The sequence below is a fragment of the Chanos chanos genome, chromosome 6 (assembly GCF_902362185.1).
Source record: "Chanos chanos chromosome 6, fChaCha1.1, whole genome shotgun sequence".
Lineage (NCBI taxonomy): Eukaryota > Metazoa > Chordata > Actinopteri > Gonorynchiformes > Chanidae > Chanos > Chanos chanos.
In genome coordinates, this window is record NC_044500.1 from 30,687,087 (window position 1) to 30,711,859 (window position 24,773).

General features: G+C 37.3%; 2 protein-coding genes across 2 annotated transcripts; both read left to right on the plus strand.

Annotated features, from left to right (window-relative positions):
• Positions 1–6,304: 6,304 nt before the first annotated feature.
• Positions 6,305–14,622, plus strand: ecm2 (extracellular matrix protein 2, female organ and adipocyte specific). Its single transcript, XM_030776392.1, has 10 exons — positions 6,305–6,382; positions 7,924–8,185; positions 9,775–9,963; positions 11,203–11,919; positions 12,010–12,125; positions 12,748–12,883; positions 12,995–13,152; positions 13,526–13,665; positions 13,913–14,239; positions 14,454–14,622. Exons 2-10 carry the CDS (start codon positions 7,933–7,935, stop codon positions 14,620–14,622), a joined length of 2,205 nt encoding a protein of 734 aa, XP_030632252.1. The 5' UTR covers positions 6,305–6,382; positions 7,924–7,932.
• Positions 14,623–19,557: 4,935 nt separating this feature from the next.
• aspn (asporin (LRR class 1)) lies at positions 19,558–23,343 on the plus strand. The gene is made up of 7 exons (XM_030776394.1): positions 19,558–19,786; positions 20,116–20,228; positions 20,438–20,651; positions 20,865–20,975; positions 21,156–21,249; positions 21,342–21,480; positions 23,143–23,343. The coding sequence occupies exons 1-7, from the start codon at positions 19,558–19,560 to the stop codon at positions 23,341–23,343; spliced, it is 1,101 nt and encodes a 366-aa protein (XP_030632254.1).
• The last annotated feature ends 1,430 nt before the right edge of the window (positions 23,344–24,773 follow it).

A 24,773-nucleotide genomic window follows, 5' to 3' on the forward strand; every position in this document is an offset into this window, starting at 1 on the left:
TTAAACCATGTAGAAACTTCTTTCAGCAGAAAGGGTTTTTTTTTTTTTTTTTTTTGCACAAAAATTGCATTTTTCTTTAAAGCTGGTTTTGAGAGAAAGATCTGTAAAGGTCTGTATTGCATCAGACAAGAAAAAAATTGAGAGAAATCTCTGGTGCGTTAGGAGTTAATGCCGCTAACACTGAGGAGGAGGTGGTCAGTGAGTGGTCACAGGAATGCAGTCAGGATCACTTTTTCCATGTCTTTCTCTGACATGTTCCACATGAATCCTTTTGTCACAACAAGATCAGCATAGCATATGCTTCACACTTCAGGATTAGCATTTATCTTAACTTTTCATTGGTTAATGAGTTAAACAGATGTCAATTGTATGAGTTATATCACATGTTAATTGAAATCATTCAGTTCAGTGAAGGTAATAAATAGAAAAAAGAAAAATGACACCTCTGAGAAAATCCTCAGACAGAAAAATGAATCCTTGAAAAGCCAAATGTTTTTTTTGAGATTTAGGGACTTAAAGGCCAAGAGACGAATACAGGAATCGTGTTTCATTGATACCTTCACAAAAAAAAAAAAGGAAAAGGAAAAATTATATACCACTGGGATACACACTTTACTGTGGGAAGTGGTATTGAAGAGCTCACCATACCTCTGATTTGAGTAAATCCTCAGACACAGATGACATCAGTGTGTTGTTAAGATGACTGTCTTAAGGAAAAGATATAAAATTCTGTTTTTTGGAATCTTAGTGATCTTTAAAAACTCCCATGATCCCTCTTGGTTAAGAATCTAGAGTTAAACTGTGGCGTCCTTGTTGAAGTCCCAGCCTCACTTTTGCCATGTTAGTGATTAATCACATAAACTTCTGAATGGTTTGTGTCTGGTGAACTTTGGTCTGCACAATGAGAATGGTTACATGATCCAGATGGCTTCTTCACACTGACACTGGGGGCAGTGACCCTCTATTTTCATGTTAAGCCCTCAAGATTTGAGGAAAAATGTGATCTAAATGCAAGGATTCACTCATGCATTTTTCCCAGCATCAGAAGCCTGTTATAAGGTGAGAGCTGGTTCAAAAGGCATGAAGTCACATAATCCGTTTTAGAATCTGTAGAAAAAGTGTATGCTGGAATGAATAGAGATTTATTGAAAAAAAAAAAAAGAAAGACTTCCATTCACTTCCATCCTGACATTGTGACAGATCAAAGCAAGCTGACATACGCATATGAGCACGCCACTTAAATTGTAGGGGCTAGATGTTATTGTACGTTTACGAATAAATAAAACTCCAAGCACTTAGGGGGAAAGTCTAGATGAGGAAAGGGGATGTGAGGATAATACCAGGTTTAGTTGAATATTGCCAAAGCATTACTGCTTTGTTAGAATATTCATTCAAGATTCATTCACACCATCCGTTCCTCCACACATTCTGTTCCATGTGTTCAGACATCTGTTCTTGTTGTGCTTCATTTAGACTCTGACACATCACTTAGAGCTCTGTTGGGATTTCTTAAAGTGGATTCTGAGTAATCTAAATTAAAGTGATAAACATAATCAGTTCTAACATGTTCCAGATGTCTTGTCAGATGGAGACCAACTGGCCACAGTAATCATAAAGTCCATTGTAACAGCTGACCATGTCATCAAGTGGTGGTTTGTTTTTCAACGGTATTGAGGTAAAATTGAATTTTCGCAGTGAGGGAGCTTTCTTATGAGTGTAAACATTTTGATGGAAGATGTGGACATGGGGGGTTAATACACTTCTTCATCTATATCACATTATTAGTTATTCATAATTAGTTTATTTTGTATGTGTGTGTGTGTTTCAATCAGATGTGTTTCAGGTTCTCTGCAATAATTTGTGAAAGAGTAATCTGTGGTTTTCTTCTTCTGTTTTCCCTGCACAAGCTGGCACACGTGTCTCCTGCCACATAAAAATTCTGTGACTGTATCGTTTCACTACATGAATGGCATGGTTTTACCAAATGATGCCACGTCCTTGGAGAAGAGCACTGCTCGCTTGACTGAATTCACAACCACTCAGTTGCTCCACAACAAGAATGTAAGGACTGTAGCTATGACAACCAACCAAAGTAACGTGGCTAGTAGTTCTCCCTCCACAGATAGCAAATCTGTGTGTCTGGGTGTAAGAAATATACTTCTCTACTCTGAACAAGTGCCTTTGCCAGGTGTGCCACTCGGAAGCCCATGCAATCCTGATATCTGAAATTTGGGTTACTTAAAGCTATCATTTGCTTTTTCAAAGGCCATATTATAGTATAGACAGTTGAAGTGCAAAAATAGACTTACCGGCACTGTCAGACCCTTTACTCTACTTGACCATTACTTACTCTACACTTCCAGCATCTGGTCCTGGAAAGACATGTTACATCCAACAGAAGATTTCTGTCAGCACGGTCATTAAAGTGCCAGACAGTGTGATCAGAGTCTCGGGGCTTGTTTGTAACTCAGTACTCTCTGAACTTTGTGAACCTTTGTCCTCAAAGAGTGTTTTGTCTTCAGAGTAGACACATTTAAAAACTTTGACTTTTTTTCCTCTCTGTGCCACGACTAGACTTGGGCATTAAAGTGTGTAATCCATTTCACCCATAAGTACTGTTCTTCTGACATTAGTACCTATGACTAAAGTTTCCTCTTTACTTATTGAATACAAATGTCTTTTCTGGTGTGATACAAAAACAATGTTGCCAGCACAGGCAAACATAACATCTGCTGACACAACCATCTCTAAAATTCTTTATTAAACAAGACTTCAATTAGAAGGTGACAGAAAAAGTGAATGAGTTCATATGCCTGTTACTCATATCATTTCCATTTGAATAACTTATAGGTGTTATATGAATAATACTCCAGCTACCAGTTTGATTATGTGTCAAAGTAATTTGTTAATTTAAAAAGTTCTTGGGGACACAGCGAAGGAACACAGCATAGCTGGTCAAACCGTTATTAACTGTTGACAGGTAGTGTTTAATGTTGCATGGGCGCCTGTATGGGGTATTTAAATGCAATTAAACTACTTGTGTGGAATTCATTGCCCTCTACCACTAGACTTTTGACACAACTGTGCCTGCAGAAATCTTTCTGCCAATGACCCATGCCAAGCCTCTGAATTCAACTCAGTAAAAATGTGCTAGTCTGAGATAAGGTACTTTGATGGACTAGGAAGGTAGCATGCCAAATTCAAGAAGAGTAAAGCCTCTCCATCAAAACCGCACACTCCAGACATGCCACTGCTGATTACTACAGCTTTCTGGCACAATATTAGATCTTCCATTATGCTACAAAGTTCCATAAAGGAAAAGGAAGCGGGGAAACATTACTAAACCAACGCTACCGCAGTGGAAAAAGACAGTTTAAGCACAGCATAAGAGTCAATCCTGTCCAAGATAAATGACTTCAAAAAGGCAAAAAAGAGGGTACTGGAATAAACTACTGTTCTGTGTGGCCTATGTTTTCAGGCCAAAGTAGCCTATAGAGTTTGTCTTTGAACCAAAATGATTTCTTTTTAGGGCAACAGTTGTAAAATAAGAAGTGATATTTCTGAGTATGGTGACCAGGGCAAATCTTTTCTGGGAAAAAAAAACACTAAAGAAACATACTTTGGAGACATGCAACCAGAACAAATCACTGACTTGACAGCCAAAGTGAATTTATACACTGGATTTGGCAGAGGAGGAGTTGTTTTTCCCTTGACGATTCATGTACAGGTAACAGGGCTAAATGACAGCTGCTGTGAATTCCGCTGGATTGAGTCACAGGGTTCCACCCTTCACCTGACAGCACAAGTCCAAACATTGAGCAATCTTCAACATCAGTCAGTTCCAAGCAATTTCACTACATCTCATTTCACGCTCTTCGGTTACTGACAAGTCACATAGGCCATCAGTCACATAATACCAATGTAATGTGCTTTCATGTCAATACTAACAGCTACGTACGGAGCAGTGCACAAAAATAAAAATAACAGGACTGAAAACATCAGAGATCAATCGATCAACTGTTACAGTAACAGCAGTCACCTGCTCCAAACACACAAAAGGTAAAACAAAGGATGAAGGCTAAAGATGAGTATCTAAACTCACGGAACAGTAAAGTGGGCTGCTGTTCAAAACAAAACAAAAAAAAAAAGGAACGAAAATTCCTGTTCCAGCTTCTACTGTTTGGCTCAATTGTTCTGTGATTACAAGCATCTGTACATAGTCCATTGTAAATCTGAAAAAGAGACAGCTAAAGAATGAAATCTGTTTCAGCTCAACTGTAATGTCTACTGAACTCAAAGATTATGCATGCTTTCAGCTGTAATTTTCCATGGTCTTTTGGTATCCCTGTCCAGCAAAACACAAAGCTAACAATGGAGAATGAGAGTGTCATATACCACAATAACAAAAAGCAATCTCAAAGGATGTAAAAGTTTATTCATGAGAATTACAATAGTAAGACTATGTCCTCACTTTTGTCCACACACGACTAAGGGTGGAGAGGTAGCATAAACGCTCACAGTGCTTGTAATTACACAGGTAATCTATTTTTCCAAGTGCTTATGCTCAAGTAAAACTTGAACAATATTGTAGTTTTCACTCTCTTGCATTCTCCAGACTTAAACTGGACAAATTAGCCTTTACTGCTTGGGCTCAAAGCAAACCTGTCTGAGAACATCATTTAAAAGCATAAACCACATTCAGCTCCAATGTTAACATCCCACTGTTTTTCTTCAGAATTCAGGAAATGTAGTGATGTAAAAAACATTTTATCAAGTTGTTCTTTGGTAAAAGAATAAATACACAAAAAATAAATTAGTTGACTATAGTTCAAGTACTATAAAATGTAATTATGCTGTAAAATGACAGTAATTAAGCACTTGAATCATTGAGACTACCTGTATTACATTTCATTTTTTTTACCTACTTTTACAGTTAGTGTAGCACATCATTCATTCAAGCACCCAGGAATCACTGCACATTTTTAACAGATGCCTCCATAAAAATCCTCGCTACATATTAAGCACAACAATTGGAATCCACTGAATGGTTGGAGGAGGTTTCTTTTGCCTCCAGGATTAGCCTTGTCACATGGAGCAAACAGGTGCTGGCCACATGGCGTAACCACATGTCCAACTATGATACTTTGGGTCAGTATTCTGATTACTGCACTGTAGTAGTTTTGCGTCAACCACCACAAATACTTTATAAGGTAAGTAATGGCAAACCACCTAAAGTAGCTTTAAAAAAAACTAAAAGCTTCTTCAAAAAGCTACGCTAGCTATGCTTTCAAATAGCTTATCTATTCAGTGAACATAGGAGCAATTTGGTAAATTAGCCTAATCCTCAAAAAACACAACAATAGGGGCTCTGTTGAAACCCTCTAATCATTCTACCAGTGTTTCTTCCCAAGAAAAAAAGGATAGGCTCTTCTCTCTATCATCACTTAAATGACACGTCCCAAGAGCATTCAATCACTGGATTCTGTCGTCAGCATTCTTTGTAAACCAAATACACATTGTATCTGCCAAGGGGGATCTTAGTTTCAACTATTAAGCCATGTTCCTGAAATGGATTTTCTTACTTTAAAATCTCTACTGTCCACAACACACAGCACCAATAAAATAATACATTTCCAAGTACGCAGTGAACATTGCTAACACTGAGCTGAATATAAACATTGACTGTGCTAAAGTATGTAGTATGTAGTCTTTTTCTATCATCCCATGGCTCAGACACCAACCAAACAAGGAACTTCTTAAAAAAAAAAGAGAGAGAAAAAACAAACAAACTGCAAACTGTGTCCATTCCAAATTTAACAGCTGACAACAGGTTTGAGAAAGTCTCTGTAACCACCCCTAAACTGGGCTGGACATCAGCATAGCATAGTTAAGCAAGAGGGTCTACTTCAGTGGTGTGAAAACTCAGCAACTTGGCCGTCTTTTGGATTATTCCCCGTCACTTTAGACAAGCCTTTGGTATAGAGGGCTTGCTGAGTCTGTACATTTGTAATCCGTTTAGCTTTCCTAAGCATCATTTTAAAAAGGCTACTAATGACAAGCCAGAGGGGAGCTTCTTTGTTGAGTAGAGTGCCCTGTACATTCACAGGCTACTAATTTTCACAGACAAAATCACCCACCTCTTTTCCCCGTAGAGAAGCATTACGTTCAAACTGACCCTCTCTGATTGTGAGTGATTTTCAGAGACGACGCTAAAAAGTTGCCTAAGCAAGCCCTGGCTTTCTTGCACACGCAGCCCCGTCTGTTTTAAACATTTATCAGCACAGCAGACAAGCAGACACACCGCTCTAGTGCTGCTGGCAGGTCCCAAACAGCCTTGGAAAAAGGGAAATATTTGGCCTCGCAAAAAGCCTACAAACCACTGGTAATGTACTGAGAACTCATTTCTCCTTTCCTCTCACTCTCCCTAAATTATGGCTGCAAAACGCTTTCTCGTAATTGCGTTTTTTTAATGCTCTGTGCCTGTCTTATTTTATGGGAATAGCTTTTTCACTTTCCCTGCATGTTGCTTTCTGTTTCTAATAGCTATAAAACTGCAGCATGTTTATGTTCTGAATGTGTTAAAAGATAGCTTAAGGAAACTAAGTATGTGTGTGCAGTTGGAGTATAACTACATAATCAGTTTTTGTGCTGCTGATACAGCGGTATTTTTTTTTTCTGGTGAATTTGGAAAAATGTTAAATTTCACTGTACCTGGTTTTCCTAAATGTTCAGACAAAGGCCCCAAACAGAAATGCTTCTCTAGGAGATTTTTTATTGTGTTCATTCAGCTCTGTGTTCTTCATAGAAATTCTTTCCATTTGAGCCTTGTCATCCTAAGGACCTTGTTAATGAAAATACTTTCCCTTCTATTTTCCCCCTTTTCCTCTCTCTCTCTCTCTCTCTCTCTCTCTCTCTAAGATTAAATACTAACCACATGACTCATTGCCTGGGGACTGATTTAACTGTGGAGAGACAGAGACATCTCCATACAAGTAGGCTCTTCCCATGTTATAAACAGTGAGCTTGTCCCAGTGGTTATAATGTATTCTCTCACTATTGTAATAGAAATCTGAGGAAATCTGAGACCAAGCCCTCCTGAACTCTAGCCAACATTTAACTGATGCCTTGTATGCACTGTTTTTTCCTCTTGATACTCGGCTGTTAAGTCATTTTTATTCTCTCTTATTCACTCTATACACTAAGATTAAACTCTGTGCTTACTTAATCAAATCCACTTTCTCATTCAGGTCAATGAATGTAGATGCTAGCTCACACTGCTGAGTTGTTCTTGCTTCTGGGCATTATTTTTCTTAGATGACTCACAAATCCTTTTGCAGCTTTCACTGTTGGGGTGACAGAGGTGCTTGATGTCAGAAATCTCCTCTTGAAGTTGGGTTTAGCTTCTAAAAACACACTTTATACCAACTGACAACAACATACATGACAGTGCAGGTCAGATCACTGCATAAGAAAAAGATCAAGTCTCAAATAATTTTGATTATATGATGAGGGTTTCACTCTAACTTAAATTTGCAGTAAGAAAAAAAAGAAAATCAAATTTCACCACAGTTAAATTCACTGATTTCACAGACTTCTTTCTTATGACAGAATTAAAGAAATCCTTTTCCTTTAATTCTCACATACATGGCTTCTATCACAGCCAAAACATAAAGTCTTCCTGTTAAGTGATAAGGCTGATCTGCACAAGTAGTGATTTACTGTTTTACTCATATCAAAGTAGCTCACTCCTCGGTCTGATCTAACTGAAAGGCTATTGTGGGTGGGATCAAAGAAGGTTACAGGAAGACTTGCCATTTAATGTTACAGACTTGTCATTATTAGAGTTTGTGTAGAAACTCTGTATTAAGAGAAGAACATCAAGGGTTTTGCTTCACTAAGATCCCTCTTTGTCTTGCCCAACAGACTCATGCCATGAAACTGAAGATTATACTCGCTGTGTCGTTGTTTGTTTTCCTGAGCCTCAGTCTTGCCCAAGACCAGAGAAATCCATTGGCAAGAGGGAACAGAAGAAGAGCAAACCAAAAAAGGGGCAGAAAGTTGAATTCTAGGGTCTCGGCACAACGTGACAGGCTGCCAGTGAATGATGGAGATGACGGAGGGACCATTTTCATCGACTCTTACAAGAGTATCGATGAGAAAGAGCCCAAATACAATGTCATTCCAGGTTAGTGCATGTCGAAAAGCTGCATTACTTTGGTCATTTGTCCAGATTCAATAATCTTTGTGTTTCAACAATGATTTTACTTGGTTCTAGCAGCTTTACTGAAATATGTTCCTTCCAGCCCACTTAAGATCTCAGGTAACGGGCAGTCAGAAGGTGTCTGGAATATTGAACAGTATGTCCAGTTGAGCTAAATGGAGTTGAAAATGGAGAACATACAGTCATGCAGTATTCTTCATGCTGTCATGATAAAACTTTGACTAACTGAGGAGGACACCTCTATGCTAACTTTCCATCATATTTCTGTTCAGACAGAAACATTCTTATCAAAGTAAGAATAAAGGAGGGCCTATACTTGCATCAAATGTATCTGAAACCAGCTCCTGGTATGCATGTTACACCAAACTGAGCACCCTAGATTTAGGCCATGCAGAAGCCAGACAGCCACACTGTTGTCACAGAAATTCATAACAACAAAAGCTTACTTAACTTCAGGTTCAATAAGAATGACAACTATCAACTAATGACCATGGAAAAAATCTTGGACGCAGCAACATCAACAGAGAGTATTTAAATGCAAGAGATGTAACAGCAGCCTATCGCCACACAAGAGACATGGTTTCAAACGTGAATGATGGATCAAGTATGAGATTATATAAATGATATCCAATTGTTGGTAAATTTGTTCAGACAGAAGTGCTGGTGTGTACTAAAGTCAGAAAAAGCTTTCACACATGACCCTGTGTTCATCATAAGTGAATTACACCAAGTTCTTGGGCAGTTCTTGAAAGACTCTGCTCTAATTTATTCAGGCCTTTGTGGGCTTTGGTTTCTATTGTTAAACAATGTTATTGCAACCACGTGCTCCTCAAAGAGCGCCAAGATCCAACAAGATGGAAATGAAGATCAGAAATACAGGAAATAAATAAATCTTATTCAACTGAAAAGCTTAAATGCATTAGATAATTTATTAGAACTAGGGTGTAAGGAATGTGGTATTTCCTGTTTTTACAAACTCCTTTTTTCAATGTGCCCTTCATAAACATATCATTTATAAAGACTAGCAAATTTATGAATAAAATGACTCAATGGGTATTTGTTGTTTCAAGATCATTTTTTTATAGATTATTTTTTACATAAATTATTTTTACATATTTTACACTGACATAGCAATGTCAGTGGCTAACTGTCCAACCTAGATTAATAAACAACATATCAGAGGATGAAAAAAAACCATATTACTGAGGTATTACAAATAATTATGATTACTGCCTAACTGTTAACTACTCTTTACCATTATAAACAGACCACCCTGCTCATGCACATTTACAGCATTTTTCCATGTAATGCACAACTTGAACAAAATGAACATAGGCATAACATATGCATGAACATGAACGAATTAAGTTACCATTAGCTTATATCAAGTGTAAACACCTCAAAGCTGCAAACTTCAAAAGTTGCAGAAATCCAATAATTTAGTCAATAATATGAGAATCAATTAACTAAATTTTGCCTCTCGGTTTGATTACTGCAATAATGCACACACTTGTTTGCCCTTGAGAAAAATGACTACTTTCTCCTGTTCCCAGGGAAAACAGGCCAGTGTGTATTCCGGGGAATCACCATGTTTGAAAAAGCTGTATGGTCTCCAAAACCATGTGTCACCTGTCTGTGCTCCAACGGGGCAGTAATCTGTGATGAGATTACCTGTCCTGCTCTGCGATGCCACCTCACATTTACACCCACAGGAGAGTGTTGCCCAGTCTGCATGGACTCAGGTACTGATCTCATCTCTATTAATGCTATTGTAACAGAAATGCTCCACTTAACAGAGCAGGAAGAAAGTCTATTTTGAGCTAATCACTGTATTAGTCCTAACTACATAGTAAAATCCTATGTGATCCTCTTTTTCTATTATGACTGTTCATGTCAGGGAAATTCATTTACTCATAAATTAGTAATTTTATGATTTGTAAGTGGGTAAAATCATTATTTTGGTCAGTTAGCCATTTCTCAACAACATCTTGTCCTATGTTGTCTCATCTGACCAGTTGGTACTATGTTCTTCAGATGAAACTATTTGTCATGATTACATAAGCTGTTTAAAGGCTTACAATAAACAAAAAATTACACATATCACCACATCTTAAAGATACAGACACAAATATCACAACAAAACACAAATAATCAAATACTAGATTTGAAAATTTCTTGAATGTACTTCAGTGAAGTCTACCTCACTGACTCATGCTGTGCCACAAATGATATTTGCTATAGATTTTGACAAAAATGGTTTTCAAGTCACAGGAAGCTGGTAGTCTTTTTCCATCTGACTAGTTGCAATTCTACTTCTGACAATGTAATTCAGAATTTGATGAGATTCTGTAATGTCTCATTATAACTTTAGCTTAAAAAAACAATTATTACCTTTGAAGATGAATTTAATAAATAAAAAATAAATTTTTTAAATATTCAGTTATTTTTTTAACAAAACCTCTTTCTGTGCTATTTGTTTATAGTTCCAGTTTCTCATTTCTAGTATTGTCCATCTTAATCATCATTCATTGATCATGCTTTTGGAAGGAAATGTAGTTTGTCTTTCTTGGTGCCCACTAAATCTTCTGTTTATAATTATAAAACTGGTGTGTCCCACTCTGATGGTGGTATCAGTCTTCAGTATCTCATGTCAGTCAGAAATCTAAGTAGCCCATCCTCTGATCAATTCTTCATCCATTGAATATTTTAAATCAGTACCAAAATATGTCCATCCAAACCACTGAATACATATTAACAGCGCCAACTATAAAGATAACATTACACAGAGTCTCATACCTACTTCAAGGTTTTTGAGAGTTTCTTCCTCCCAAAATTTAGAGAATAATAGTTTCACTAGTTTCTGTTTTGTGTCTTAAGCAGTGTTACAGTCCTGTTTTTTATTTATTTGTCCTTCAAGCTTTGCCTACTTCCTGAAATCTTCACCTACTAACTCCTTTCTACATGTTTACACACTGTTATAGTCCTTGACGCCCCTGAACTCTCTGGCGATTTCCCAGAGCCTGATGACCCTGTCGAGCTTGATCCTGCCAGGCCTCGTACTCAGGAAGAGATCGATGACATCCTAAGAAAAGAAGAAGAAGAGCACAGGAGAGAGGAAGAGCACCTTCGTAAGAAAGATGCAGAAAGAAAAAGACGGAAGAAAAAGAAGAAGGAGGAAGAGAGGCTGAGAAAAATCCTGGAAGAACAAGAGCGTAAAGAGGCTTTGAGGAAAAAGGAACTAGAGAGACAAAAGGAGGAAGAACGAAGACGGCTGAGGGAGGAGGCAGAGGAGCTAGCAGCAGCAGAGGAGAAGAAAAGAAGGGAATATGAACAAAAGAGAGCTGAGGAGGAGAGACTGAGGATGTTGGAAATGGAACAGAGGGAGCTCCTGAGAGCTCTGGAGGAAGCAGCAGAGAGAGCAGATGAAGGGGGGAGAAATGTGGAGGACGATGAGGAAGAGGAGGAGATTGTATGGTTGAGAGGGGATGTTTTCCAAATGCCCCCGCCTGAACCCACCCCTGTGGAACTCCCCCCCTTTCTTGAGTCCTCAGAGTCAAATGAAGAGGAGCCTGAGAGGGTCACCTATTCACTCCCCAAAGGCTGTACCATCTCTGATGTAATAGTTTCCTGTGAGAACGCCAAACTGACCAGCATTCCTCCTTTGTCTATCCCTGAGCTAAAATCTCTAAGTTTAGAGGGTAAGGCAACTAACTCACTGATTTGATGTCTGGAAATTCCTCAGTATTATTGATAAATTTCAACTTGTGTATTCTACTACAAATCTACAGGTAATGAAATCACAACCATTCCAGCTGGAGCCTTCAACGGTGTTCCAAACTTGGAGTGGATAGAGTTTGGTAAAAATAAGATTTCGTCATCTGGCATTGACCCCCAGGCTTTCAAAGTAAGAGTTCTACTTTCTGCTGTTTCACTGTCCAGTGTACTGATCACAGCCACACAATCACAACATGTGTGATATACAGCCAACAGTCTGATTAATACAAATAAACCAATAAGACAGCAAACACAAAATGAGGAATGGCAACATTCTACTTAATTCAAAATAAGTGACTTCAGAGTATAATATGAATTAGCAGTGTTATACTCAGCAAAATCCTTTTCACCGCAAGATGGCTGGCTGTCATAACGTAAAATGTTCCCTGAAATAAAACTACCAGAGACCCTGTATCATGTTGTTTATGAGGGAGGAATCAATGGTAAAGTAAACCCTCCTACAGTGCTCCAACCAAATCCTGCAGAGCCCAGCAGAAACAAAAACAAAATTCCATGGCTCACATTCAAGAGAAATAGTAAGGGTTTAAGAAAACAAAAGACTTTTCTTCATGGTTTCCTCTACTGCAAAAACTAAAGCATAAAGTACACCAATTGCATTCACAATAATAAGTCAAAGTCCCAGTTCATATAGTGATTCAAACATAAAAATGTCATAGTGGATGGCTGCTTCTTACTGCAATTCCAAATATAGGATCTAAAGTTAGACCATGTCTGTCTTGTTCTGTTCAAAGAACCTTAAATTCCTAAAACGACTCTACATGGATGGAAATCCTCTGGAACAGATTCCCTCAGATCTTCCTCCAACACTTGAAGAGCTAAAGATCAATGAGAACAACCTTCGAGGGATAGATGAAAATAGCTTTCAGGGTATGCAGTCAGCACAAAAAATGTTAAAGACTGGTTTCCGTACATTCATTCGTTAACCAGTATTTTAGACAATCAACTTAAAATATATTATTTACTGTGTAATTTACGCAGGTCTGAGCCATCTGCTAACATTAGAGATGGAGGGAAATCTGCTGAGTGAAGGAAACGTGGACCCCCAGGCCTTTGCACCATTAAAAGAACTCAACTATCTACGACTGGGTAGAAACCATTTCCGCACTGTACCTCAAGGTCTACCGATGTCTCTGCTTGTAAGTTAGCCAGAGGGCAGATTAAAAGTAAAACAACACGGTCTACCAGTGTCTCAGCTTGTACACTACCTAGAAGGCAGATTACTAAAAAATACAACATGCTACAGTTTTATCCAGGGCAAATGCTATTGTATCATTAGTGGGCTCAGGCATTCTTTCACATAAACTTGAGAATATCTTTCCTTAGATTTTTTTTAAACCAGTACTGCTTACCGCAGTGGGAATCCATCACAAATCAACATCACAATTATGGTTAACCAAAACCATAACTTAACCACAGAAGAGGGAGAGGAAGACAGAAGAAGAGAGACAGAAACCGACATTTAGGCATTTTTTATACGTCGCACTTCACCATGCAGTCTATTTGTTTCAGGAGCTGCATCTTGAGAACAATTTGATTGAAGAAATACCTGAAACAGCTTTCAATAATACCAAAAACCTGAATGTAATTGTCCTGAGACACAATAAAATAGAGGAGTCCCGAATTGCTCCCTTAACGTGGATAAATCACAGGTATGTGCATAACTGAAATACTGAGAAGTGAACATATGTTAAGTATCTGAATTACCTACATTGTGTTTGTAAAGCCCATTCTGGAACTCAATATTTCCCATTTTGGGGAAAACTTCTGAGAAAAATCAACTTTAAGACAGAATGTTCTGGTTCTTTTCCATTAAGTAGGCTACTAAAGAATATCTGAAATTTCTCAAATAGCATGAACTTTTCTTTTTTTATTTTTTGATTTGCATCTCAACATAAGGAACCTGGAATCAATAGATCTTTCCCACAACAAGCTCTACCTAGTTCCATCCTTCCTGCCAAAGTCTTTGGTTCACCTGGTGTTGGTTGGCAATCAGATTGAGAGGATTCCAGGGTATGTGTTTGCCCATATGGAACCAGGCCTTGAGTACCTATACCTCTCATACAACAAGCTGGATGGTGATGGCACTGAGCCTGAGTCATTCTTCGGCACTCTAAATACTATGACAGAGCTGTGCCTGGACCACAACCAGCTAATCACTGTCCCAGCCGGGATCAACGAGATGACTTCCTTGCATTTTCTTCGACTGAACAACAACAAAATAAGGTAGGGTGATTCAAGTTTGACTTCTTTCCAAAAACCCGAATGCTTGAGAATCTGTTCCATGGTTTAGGGAGGTAAGAAAAACAAAATATTTTAAGATATGCATGTTAATTCCTCCTTTTCAATGAAAAGTTCCATGAAAACAGTACTAATATAGGTACATTAATCATTTTTCAGAACACCTTAAATTCTCAGAGTCTGTTTGCTTATACAACAGGCACATTGCAACAGATGCTATTTGTGATCCCCTGAATGATGAGGACTCCCATCTTGTGGCAGTGCGTCTTGAGAACAATTTCATCGACCCCCGGAAAATTCCACCCACAGCCTTCTCCTGTGTTAGATCCTACTCCAGTGTTGTTTTGAAGCCTCAGAGGATCAAGTAACGGACTTATTATTTTTCCTTCAAAAGAGTGTCTTCAAGTTTAATAGTTAACCACAACACCACTAAAACTAATGGAATTTCCATCCAGCAGTCATAATAAATTAAGACAGATTATGGACTGGTGAATTAAACAAGTTTGCAGATATCCTTGCTCTGTGATTGTTGGAGCCTGTTTAGACACTACGGTATAGGTGTTCTGAAGGGGCACAAGGATTAACTGGAAAAAAAAATTCTCAGTGGAAAGATCAAATAAGGATAAACAGAATAAAAATGGCTAGCTAGGAAATCAGAGATACATTTGTACATGTATTTTCACCAAGAGATGAGCAAAAATCAAGAGAGGATGACTACTGAATAAAATGATTAATTGGGTTACAGTTAAGAATGAACCGACACTCGCTCTACTTTGGTATTATTGCTTTTATGATGAATGTACAATTACCGTAACTGTTTTCCAAAAGTATGAGGGGATGAAAACACTCAAAAAGTAAATAATAAAACACCTTTGAAGCTTAATCCCCAGCATCTTCTCCTTCCTTGGTTTCCTTCATGTTAAACCTAACAACAGTGTGATTGATTAAAAATCCAATGAACAATTGGTTAAGCAGGTCTGTGACAGGTCACATAGGGTCCAAGCTGTGCTGGAATCTGTTTCTACCAGGAACAAAGACTGTCTCTCAGTTAGAAAAAGGACAACTCATACCATCTGCATCAACTTGAAACTAACTCTCTGAAAAGAATGGAAATTCTCACCCTCTAAGATTGTAAAAGAGGTAAAAAAAAAGAACCAACACTGGCCCAAATTTCCAAGTTAAGATTTATCATGTAGGTACACTCTCTCACAGGCTAGTAATGATCATCATAGAATGCCCCCCACCACTGACTTCAAAAGATATTCCCCATTTCAAGCAAAATGATAGGTTTAGGTTGGGGGGGATATGACAAGTTTTATTTTCTCTAAAACCTCAGGCTCCAATTCCAATTGAGCCAGTAAACCATGGGCCATTTACCAAAAAAATGCCTCTGGGGTCAGCATGAGGTTTCACTGATTTCATCTTCAGACTAGAATGTCTGAGAACACAGTTTCACCACAGCAAAAAACAGATGGATTTGCTGAAGTGGGGCTTATGAATCACAACTTGAAGAATTAAATGGCTGACACATGACTTCCTATAAACATGCAGTCTTAAAAACTACATTCACAAATGTTGCAGAGTGCTGTTATACCTCCCTCTGTTTTCCATGGACACTTGAACTCGTACTAAGATTATTTGGTGCCCATGGTATTTCAAACAACATCTGCAAGATCAAGCTCTTCACAGAGAGTGTCAGATGAGTCTGCACGGCACTCCTTGATTTCCAAGTATCACTGGAATAGCACCATAACAACAACTTCAATATTTAGCTGAATTATTTCTGGACTGGATTCCACAAAAAATAATTTGTGGTAAAATGTTGCTTTGGGATAATTCAAACATTGCCACACCGGAGAAAAAAGTGCTTCTATGAAAGCCAATCAGAGTACAGGACACTATAGCATGGACATTATGAACATGGACTGATGTGAACACTGAACAGTTTTTATTTTGGGGGAGATATCAATGTGTCCTCGGGTACTCTCTTAAACTTTGACATTTTAACTCTTGGTGAATGATAAATCTCCATACAGTTGACACTGGTACCAGAGTTGTATCAGGACTCTTTTGGAAAATATTAAGCTGGGAAAATATTACATCTGAAGCAAGAAGTGATTTTCATCATGTACCAACCACTTTCCAAACCCTAAACATATTTGGCATATCAGAGTATTCCATAAATACAGGTTCAAGCCACATTTTATGCTGTTGCAAGCACATATCATTAGACCTGGAAAAACAATTATTGAAGGAACGTGATCTCATTCAGTACGTTGGCAAAAACTTCCATTTGAAGCTAAAGCAGTTCACAAATACAGTTAGTCTTTGTTAAGTTCATGCAACTTTACCAGATGTAGTAGGGGATCACTAAACCAATTTGCAACACTTTTCAGTGAAAAGTACAAGTTATACACGAGACATTATGAAAATACAGACCAATAAGCAGGTTTATTATTGCTGGGTGCGTTCTAAGAGGGTCCAATAAACTATCTGGTAATGCATAAGCTGTTAGTATTTTAAAAGAATGCAAAGGAAGTTGAATAAAGAGCCACCAGTATCATATACACAGGCTATGAACAGGCAGACAAAGTGGAAAAACACAAACTTGTTGGTCATACAATCTGCTTTTCCTCCCATCTTTGGAATGTTACCCATGGCCATGAATCGCCTATTCAGTGTATGACACGGATATTCTACCCTTGATATACATTGAACAAGTCACTTACCCTTTCTACACTGTAAACTACAAATTCTCAGTTCCAGAATTTCATTCCTAATTAAACTTTGAATCACCAATTCCAGTATACATGTGTTCAGATAAGATCATTAAAAGCTAAAGCTAACATAAACTAGTAATAAATATATTAGAAATGGAGCTATATACTTCAAACTTACCTACACCAATCTGCAAATTAGCAGATAAAGGGAACATCAAAAATGGTGAAAATGGTTTACCATCACCTTTAGCATGAATAGCTAGATGTTTTATGATGTGTTTTGCCATAGTTTCTTTTGAAAATTACCACTAGGTTCAAACACTCACAGATTTGACTAACATGCATTGTATTAATATTCAAGTCTATGCTATCCAACTCTTTGTATTATATTGTGTTAGGTTTGTTACTATTTGTTGTATTTTGATTTGTTTCCTAGCTGGCTGCTTTGTTTTCATGTCTTTTTATCACAATTCATTTAATATCTTAGTGATACATATTTTTATTTTTTAAAAAATAACTAAAGTCTGTAATTATCTTCAAAGCGACTGAACTCTCTGTACTTTAAAGCACAGTCACATGATGGAGACAATTATGATTCACTTCAATTCATTCAGACCTCCCTATATATCTCAGAAGGACTGAGCCAAATCAAATCTCAGAATTATGTAATGTTATTTCTTGATTCCAACTTCCACTGTATTTTAATACGTCACATTTAAAATGGCAAGAGACCATCAATTTAAGGGAGGACCTACCAGAGAATCCTACATAAAGACCAGTCACTGAAAATGTAAGCTATGTAAGCTGACAATTTTGGCCAGATTTCAAATGCTGATGAGAAACACATGAGCAGTAACAATGAGTTTTCTCTGAAGAATACGGATATTCTATAGTCTGTGTGCAGTCTTTCCATTTACATGACTTTCCATAGCGACAGCATTCTTTCATCTCTATGTAGGGACTGACTTTACAAGGCTCTCCCCTCAGCTTCTTTTGAACAACGTGCTCACGTTAGTTCAGGATCTGCGGCTCACTCCTCAGACAGCATTGTTCATGCCATCCCTGGAGGCTTTTGGAGTTGAAGAAGGATAACAAATTTCTCAGGTATGTTATGATGCCTGCAGCAAAAGGAAATAATTTACTTATAGTGTTTCATTATAATTACTTCAGGCACAATTCTGTGAAGTTTGTTTTTCCTTTTTTTTTTTTTTTTTTTTTTACAAAGATTGTGTTCATGCATTTTTAGCAGAATGAACAGGGAGATTTACATTAAATGAGAGCAGATGAATTATTGTGTATACTTACAAAATGACCTAAACAAATATATTTATTAAGTATAAATATAAAAACTATCACAGAGATTTAAAGTCACATCAATGAATGGTTTCGTTTTTTTCCCAAAGTTTTAATTATTCATTGCAAACAACATGTAGTGATGGATTTAGTACTGATGCCAGATAATGTAGAATCCAGTAAACAATTCTGAATATTTTTACACGTGAAGTTGATTTCTGTGTGTCTGTAAGACATAAATACATGTAATGTTGTCAAATGCAGTGATATGGTTGGACCACTTCAATTTACTGATGTCCATGGATCTATTCAACTTAAAATGGTTCAATAATTAAAAAAAATTATAAAAATAAATTAACAGATGATTTTTATCTATTGTAGGACTACAACAAATAGCGAGATAGTCTATTACTTTGTGCACAATTTTTGATGTCCTTATGGACAATGCTGATGTTCAGGAGTATTTGTAAGATATAAAAATACACATTGTCTGGTTTTGGATTTGAATGCAGTGATAAGTTGGAACTCTGGATCATGTTGATAATTACAGTTCTGTTCAATTGAAGAACTCCAGATTTTAAAACTTGTGTTAACTCTTTGAAACTAATGGAACAAATATTTGCAAGGGCTATGACGTCATTGTGTACAGCTGTTTGTCTAAAATTAACTCTGAAAACCCAAGCTGGATGATGATAAAAAATACATTGTTCTGTTAATAACTGCTCATTAAAAGCTTTTTTATATGCTCAACAGAGAGCACAACGCTGTTTAAACTTTTATAGATGGTTGTCTTAACCTGTACAATATTTTGTACTCACTCATTAAAGTGTTCATCTGTGCAGGATAATTTCCTGCAAACACTGCAAAGGCACTTTACTTTGGATCTGGACTTATTCATATGCTAGACAAAATAAAAGCTATTAGCAGCAACAAAAAAATCTTTCTTCCAACATTAAGAAATAATTATTGTCTTACTGTTGCATAAAAATAGAAAAAGAGAGAGACTAAAAGTTCTTTTCGTGTTAGCATATTCCATACAATCCCATACATTAGGCACACATATCCTGAAGACACTGCCCTGAGTATAGCTGATTTGTTGAATTATGAATCTGGAAGCATTGTTACCCTAAGTTTCTTGCTTTCTTTCAACACATCAGACTTTTTAGCCAAAATCAGGGATGTTTTTAAAAACATTTTTGTTTTGTTAATGATCAAAAAATAAGAACACCATTGCCACTGTCCTATAGGTGCCTCTAGCCATTAATCATATAACTGACCATAACCTGAACCATGAGGTTATTTTTCCTGCTTGCTCTACTGGTTCTCTGCCATGGGAAACCATACAAGCGAATCAATGTCATGGATCTACTGAAGATCCATGACATCATGCAGCAGGATGCAGGAGACGATGATGACGAAGATGATGATGACGACGGTGATTATGATGATAATAATTTCCTGTTAGACTGCCCCTTTGCGTGCCAGTGTTCTTTGAGGGTTGTTCAGTGCTCAGATCTAGGTAAGACATCTCACGTGTTACACTGACCTATTCATCATGTCACCACAGTAAATAACAGGCTTTATTCATAAGGAACCTTCTGCTTGTTAGAAATGACAAATCATTTTTAATAATATTAACGGTTTTAAATATACGCAAAAAAGTTTGCCTTTGCCCTCGTTTGTTACACAGTATGGAAGCACATTTTAAAAACAGAATTTAAATGACTGGGACTATTGAGAATTACTGTCATATCTCTTCTGAAATATACCTAAGTTAGATGTGGTAGGTGTGATGTTTAACTTTCAAAATGAAATTTAATATTCAATACAAGAATGCTGCCTTTGCAGGTTTAACATCGGTGCCAGAAAACATTCCACCTGACACATTGATGATTGATCTCCAAAACAATGACATTACTGAAATCAAGGAGGATGATTTCAAAGGCATGGGAAATCTCTATGTAAGATAAGCCCTCAAATCTACTTTGCATATGTTGTGAACACTGGAAACATACCAAGATCATTTGCGCTTCAGTTTTACCATTACATGTATATGCAGTCAACAGTAAGCCTAGCATTAATGAAAATGCTTATCGAACTTTCCATTAAAAGAGCAAAAAGGACAAAGCTGCAAGCCCATCACAACTGCTCTCTCTCTATGTCATTGTAGGCCCTGTTTTTGGTCAACAACCAGATATCCAAAATTCATCCAAAGGCATTCAGCAACATGGAGAAACTCAAGCTTCTGTACCTGTCTTACAATTTACTGACACAAATACCTGTAAATCTCCCAAAGAACATTCTGGAGCTGAGGATCCATGACAATAAGATCAGTAGAATCCAAAGGGAAGCATTCAAAGGGATGCAGTCCTTACATGTTCTGGGTATGGCTCTGATTTCATAAAAACAAACAAGCATTGAAATGCACCCTTGACTCGTATTGAGGTCCATAAAAGATTAAACAGATGGAAGTAATTAGGCTATGTGTACACCAAAGACCACAAAGCTGACCTTTATAATTGATGGAGAAAAAAGGAATAGGAAGACAAGAAACAATAAAGGATATACTAAATGACCATATGACTATCTGTCTATAGAGATGAGTGCAAATCCAATCACCAACAATGGGATTGAACTGGGAGCTTTTGACAGTATGTCCACCCTTTACTTGAGAATAGCAGAAGCAAAGCTTTCGGCAATACCAAAAGGTAAATATTCCAATTTTTAATCTGTTTCATTATGTGCATTACAAAACTTGCCTCCAAACAGGAATAAGAAAGGTAATATATCAATATTGTGATATAAAAGCGGTATATGTTTATACAAGTGTTATATGTCAGTATTTTAAAAATGAAAAATTATAAATGAATGAGTGCTTTGTTTTACAGACCTCCCATCATCACTTACTGAACTTCATTTGGATTACAACAAAATCGCCAAAGTAGAAGAGGAAGACCTGCGCAGATACAAAAAGTTACTAAGGTACAGCCAACCAGCCACATTTTTCAAATACAACTAGACAAAACTCAGATGATATGGATATTTAAATTACATTGTTTTGGTCTGTATTACAGGCTAGGGCTGGGGTTTAATCAAATCAAGTCTGTTGAGAATGGAACAATGGCCAACATCCCTAGCATTAGAGAAATCCATTTGGATAATAACAAACTGAAAAAGGTCCCACCAGGCTTGAATACACTGAAGTACTTACAGGTGAGCTTATGTCTATTTACAGAATGAACTGAGCAAAACAAATGCACTGAATGAATGAATGTACTATAATCTGACACTCATTCACTTAAACACTACTAAAAGAAACTTCACCTATGCATCAATTTATTATTTATTATTTCAAGCTTTCAATGAAGAATTAAAATCCAGATACCACAGATACAATGCCCTGTTCACAGACTAAAGAGAGTATTTTACTGCAAAAAAAGCATACATTCAAAATTCAAAACTTGACGTCTGCAAGTCCTACGAAAGCAAAACTTGTCGGAAGCAACTTTGACAGCAATTAAAACCATGAGTTTCTCCACCATCCATGCACACAAAGACATGAATATATCACTGCCCATCTTCACACTCCTCAAACTCAGGAGGCACTGATAGGTAGCAATGTTTACACTGTATCACAATTTTCACTGGGATTTTTGGGTTGAGCTTTGACTGATCCTCTCAAGGATCAAAGAATTGATCAAGGTAATGTCAAGGTATTAGCATTTTGTACCATCCCACTGGGGTTTTGATTGTGTGATTACAGATATTTCCATTCTGTCCTACTTTCAGCTCTCTTGTATAGTGCAGCTGGGTTTCCTCAAGGGTAGTTCTGTATTTGTAGTGAGTTACTTAGATACTTCACAGAATGGTGTGCTCTGTGTAGTAATATGCTAATTGGCTTTGTGACAAATGTAAATATTTTTGAATAATGTAAATGGAACTGAATTAGCTTTTTCACCCTGTGATACAGATATGGAGATATGGAGAGTTTGGCCTGTTCATCACAAGGACACTTGCCAGTCCTCTAGCCTGCAAAAATGGCCTAAATTAGAGAGGGTCTTGGCAGTGCCACTTATTTTTCCACTTTTTAATGATCACCTTGAACATTCCTTAAGAGATACTGAAGGCCTCTGAAATATTTTATTATAAAGAAAAATAAAATGTGCTCTGAGAGTTGGAATTTGTCAGGTATTACAGTAGAGTGACCTATACAGCAGAAGTGGTTTAATATTCCGATGGTATAGGAGGAGATGATGTTTAGAATAGATCAAATATGCTCTTTTTGCAGAGAATGATCATCTAAGGTATTGTCAAAGGACACTGATTGCAAAGCATTACCATTTTTGACTCACTCTACTGTTATAGCAGTTAGAGTTATTGGGAGTTCCACCTGAGTCCAGGGGACTCCATAGTGATTCCTTAGCTTGGGAAAAAACAGGAACAGTTCTCTGCCACATCTGTGAGTTTAGGAATTTGTGATCAGAACACTGTGTGAAGTTACTGTGAATTGTGGTTACGAAGCAACGATGGCAGCATTGAGTATTTAAAATATCTGGCAACAGGCAGATAGGCTTTGGAGAAAACCCTTTGTAGAGAAAACCCCGCTTTGTGGTACCCTATGCTGAAAATTACAGTGGGAGAAATGGTGCCCCCTACTTCATCCTCTACATCCACACATTCAAATATTTGAAATACATGATCAAAGATAAATACATTTTTAAGATAAATGAGGAATCAATTTTGTGTGTTTTTTTTTCAGGCCACAAGTCAACAAACGGTTTTAGAGGCATTGTATTCACCCAGAAACTATTTGGTCATAAAGAAGTCTTGTCAAACATTACATTGTCATTAACAAAATTAATTACCTGTTTCTAGGTTGTGTACCTTCATGCTAATAGCATTAACAGTGTGGGGGTGAATGACTTCTGCCCCATAAGAAGCAGGGTGAAGAAGACCCTCTATTCAGGAATCAGCCTTTATGCCAACCCTGTGAAATACTGGGAGATCCAGCCAGCAACTTTCCGTTGTGTATCTGGCCGCAGGGGGGTGCAACTGGGCAACTTTGGAAGGAAGTGAGCTCCAGAGGGCAGCATTTCAGACACACAGTTTTAGTTTGTCTTAAATGTCATTATAGTTTCATCTGATCTAAACAAGCTAGTTAAGTCAGTGCACTGTGGTTGATCAGAAGTTGATATAAAAAGCCCAGTGCATTACAAGTGACTGACAGAGGGGGGTAAAAATCATAACTTGAATATGTAAAGTCAGTAGATAGACAGAGTAGCATGTTACGTATTTCTCAAGATAATCTGCAGGGAATGTTGAGGGGACCATATAGTGCTGTTCAGTGGATCAGGTACACTGTGTGCAATCAAGAAACTGAAAAAGCACTGTTTACATCATTCTTTGATATTATTAATGAACAAAATCTGTACTTTGTGGCTGCAGCTATGTGGTTCAGATCAATAGTGTTGTCATGTTCAAACTTAATTTAATCTTAGTACTGGGAGAAGAATCTTCATTGCTAATGAATTACAAAGTTTATATCTATCCCTCACAGAGCATACTATTGATAATTCTCATAAATTCACTATTTCCTGCAGTTAAGTAACACTCATGAAATGCATGTTTAAATAACAATACTTCAATTTCAGTTCAGATTTGAACCCCATGGCTAGCCAAAAATGTGTTGATTAATTTTATATTTACCTTCAAGTATCTAACGCCAACCATAAAACTTCCTACTTACGCTTGACAAAGAACATAAGAAGACTCTGCTTAAGCAGAAACATTCAGTTTGACAACCCATCTTACTCACTGTAAACTAAGTTACATGAACAAGCATGGTCACAATCAGCCCCCAAAAGTCATAAATCTAACGCTCATGAGATAAAATGTCAAGTAAAACTTTTTCAGATGTTGCATGCTGTTATGGTATACTTATAACCAAGTATTGGTAAGCACTGTTAAAGTGTTGTGACAGCGTCATAAAACAACGAGAGTTCAAGACACTGCTCAGTAAGGGTTGAAATCCATTAATTTATACAAACCAAGCAGGTATGCTCTCTAGTCTGTATCAGGGATATCTGTGATTTACTTTGTGTAAATTCAACATCTTTGACAAGACATCCCAATAAATCTGCATTCAAACAGGATTACCTGAAACGGTGCTAAGACGTGCTACAAGTGGATTTTATATTGTCTGTAAAACAGATGTCGGATGTTTCTTTTGGGCTTAATAAAATTATCTTTGCCAGACGGCTGTCATGTTTATCCCCAGTGTCATTTACCAGTAGATGGAGCTGTAGGACTTTGTTTTTACTCCCAGGAAAGCATTGGGATCTCCCTAGCCACCAGGATGAACAAATACAAAAATACATCACTACAATAAAAAGGAGTCACTTTACAATCCTCATTATCAAAAGTCCAATTTGATCCAGACATTTGCACTGTCATTATGCGAGGAGGCTGACAATGCAAATGAAACAATGCATATCGTTTATTTATTT

What these genes read in the sequence shown, in the direction of transcription:
- ecm2 (XM_030776392.1), top strand. Translation starts at nt 7,933, where the DNA reads ATGAAACTGAAGATTATACTCGCTGTGTCGTTGTTTGTTTTCCTGAGC. An exon ending in CCCAGTCTGCATGGACTCAG is followed by an intron (nt 9,964 to 11,202) that starts GTACTGATCTCA and finishes ACACTGTTATAG; the next exon opens with TCCTTGACGCCCCTGAACTC. An exon ending in TTAACGTGGATAAATCACAG is followed by an intron (nt 13,666 to 13,912) that starts GTATGTGCATAA and finishes TCTCAACATAAG; the next exon opens with GAACCTGGAATCAATAGATC.
- aspn (XM_030776394.1), top strand. Translation starts at nt 19,558, where the DNA reads ATGAGGTTATTTTTCCTGCTTGCTCTACTGGTTCTCTGCCATGGGAAA. An exon ending in GCTTTCGGCAATACCAAAAG is followed by an intron (nt 20,976 to 21,155) that starts GTAAATATTCCA and finishes TTTGTTTTACAG; the next exon opens with ACCTCCCATCATCACTTACT. An exon ending in ATACACTGAAGTACTTACAG is followed by an intron (nt 21,481 to 23,142) that starts GTGAGCTTATGT and finishes ACCTGTTTCTAG; the next exon opens with GTTGTGTACCTTCATGCTAA.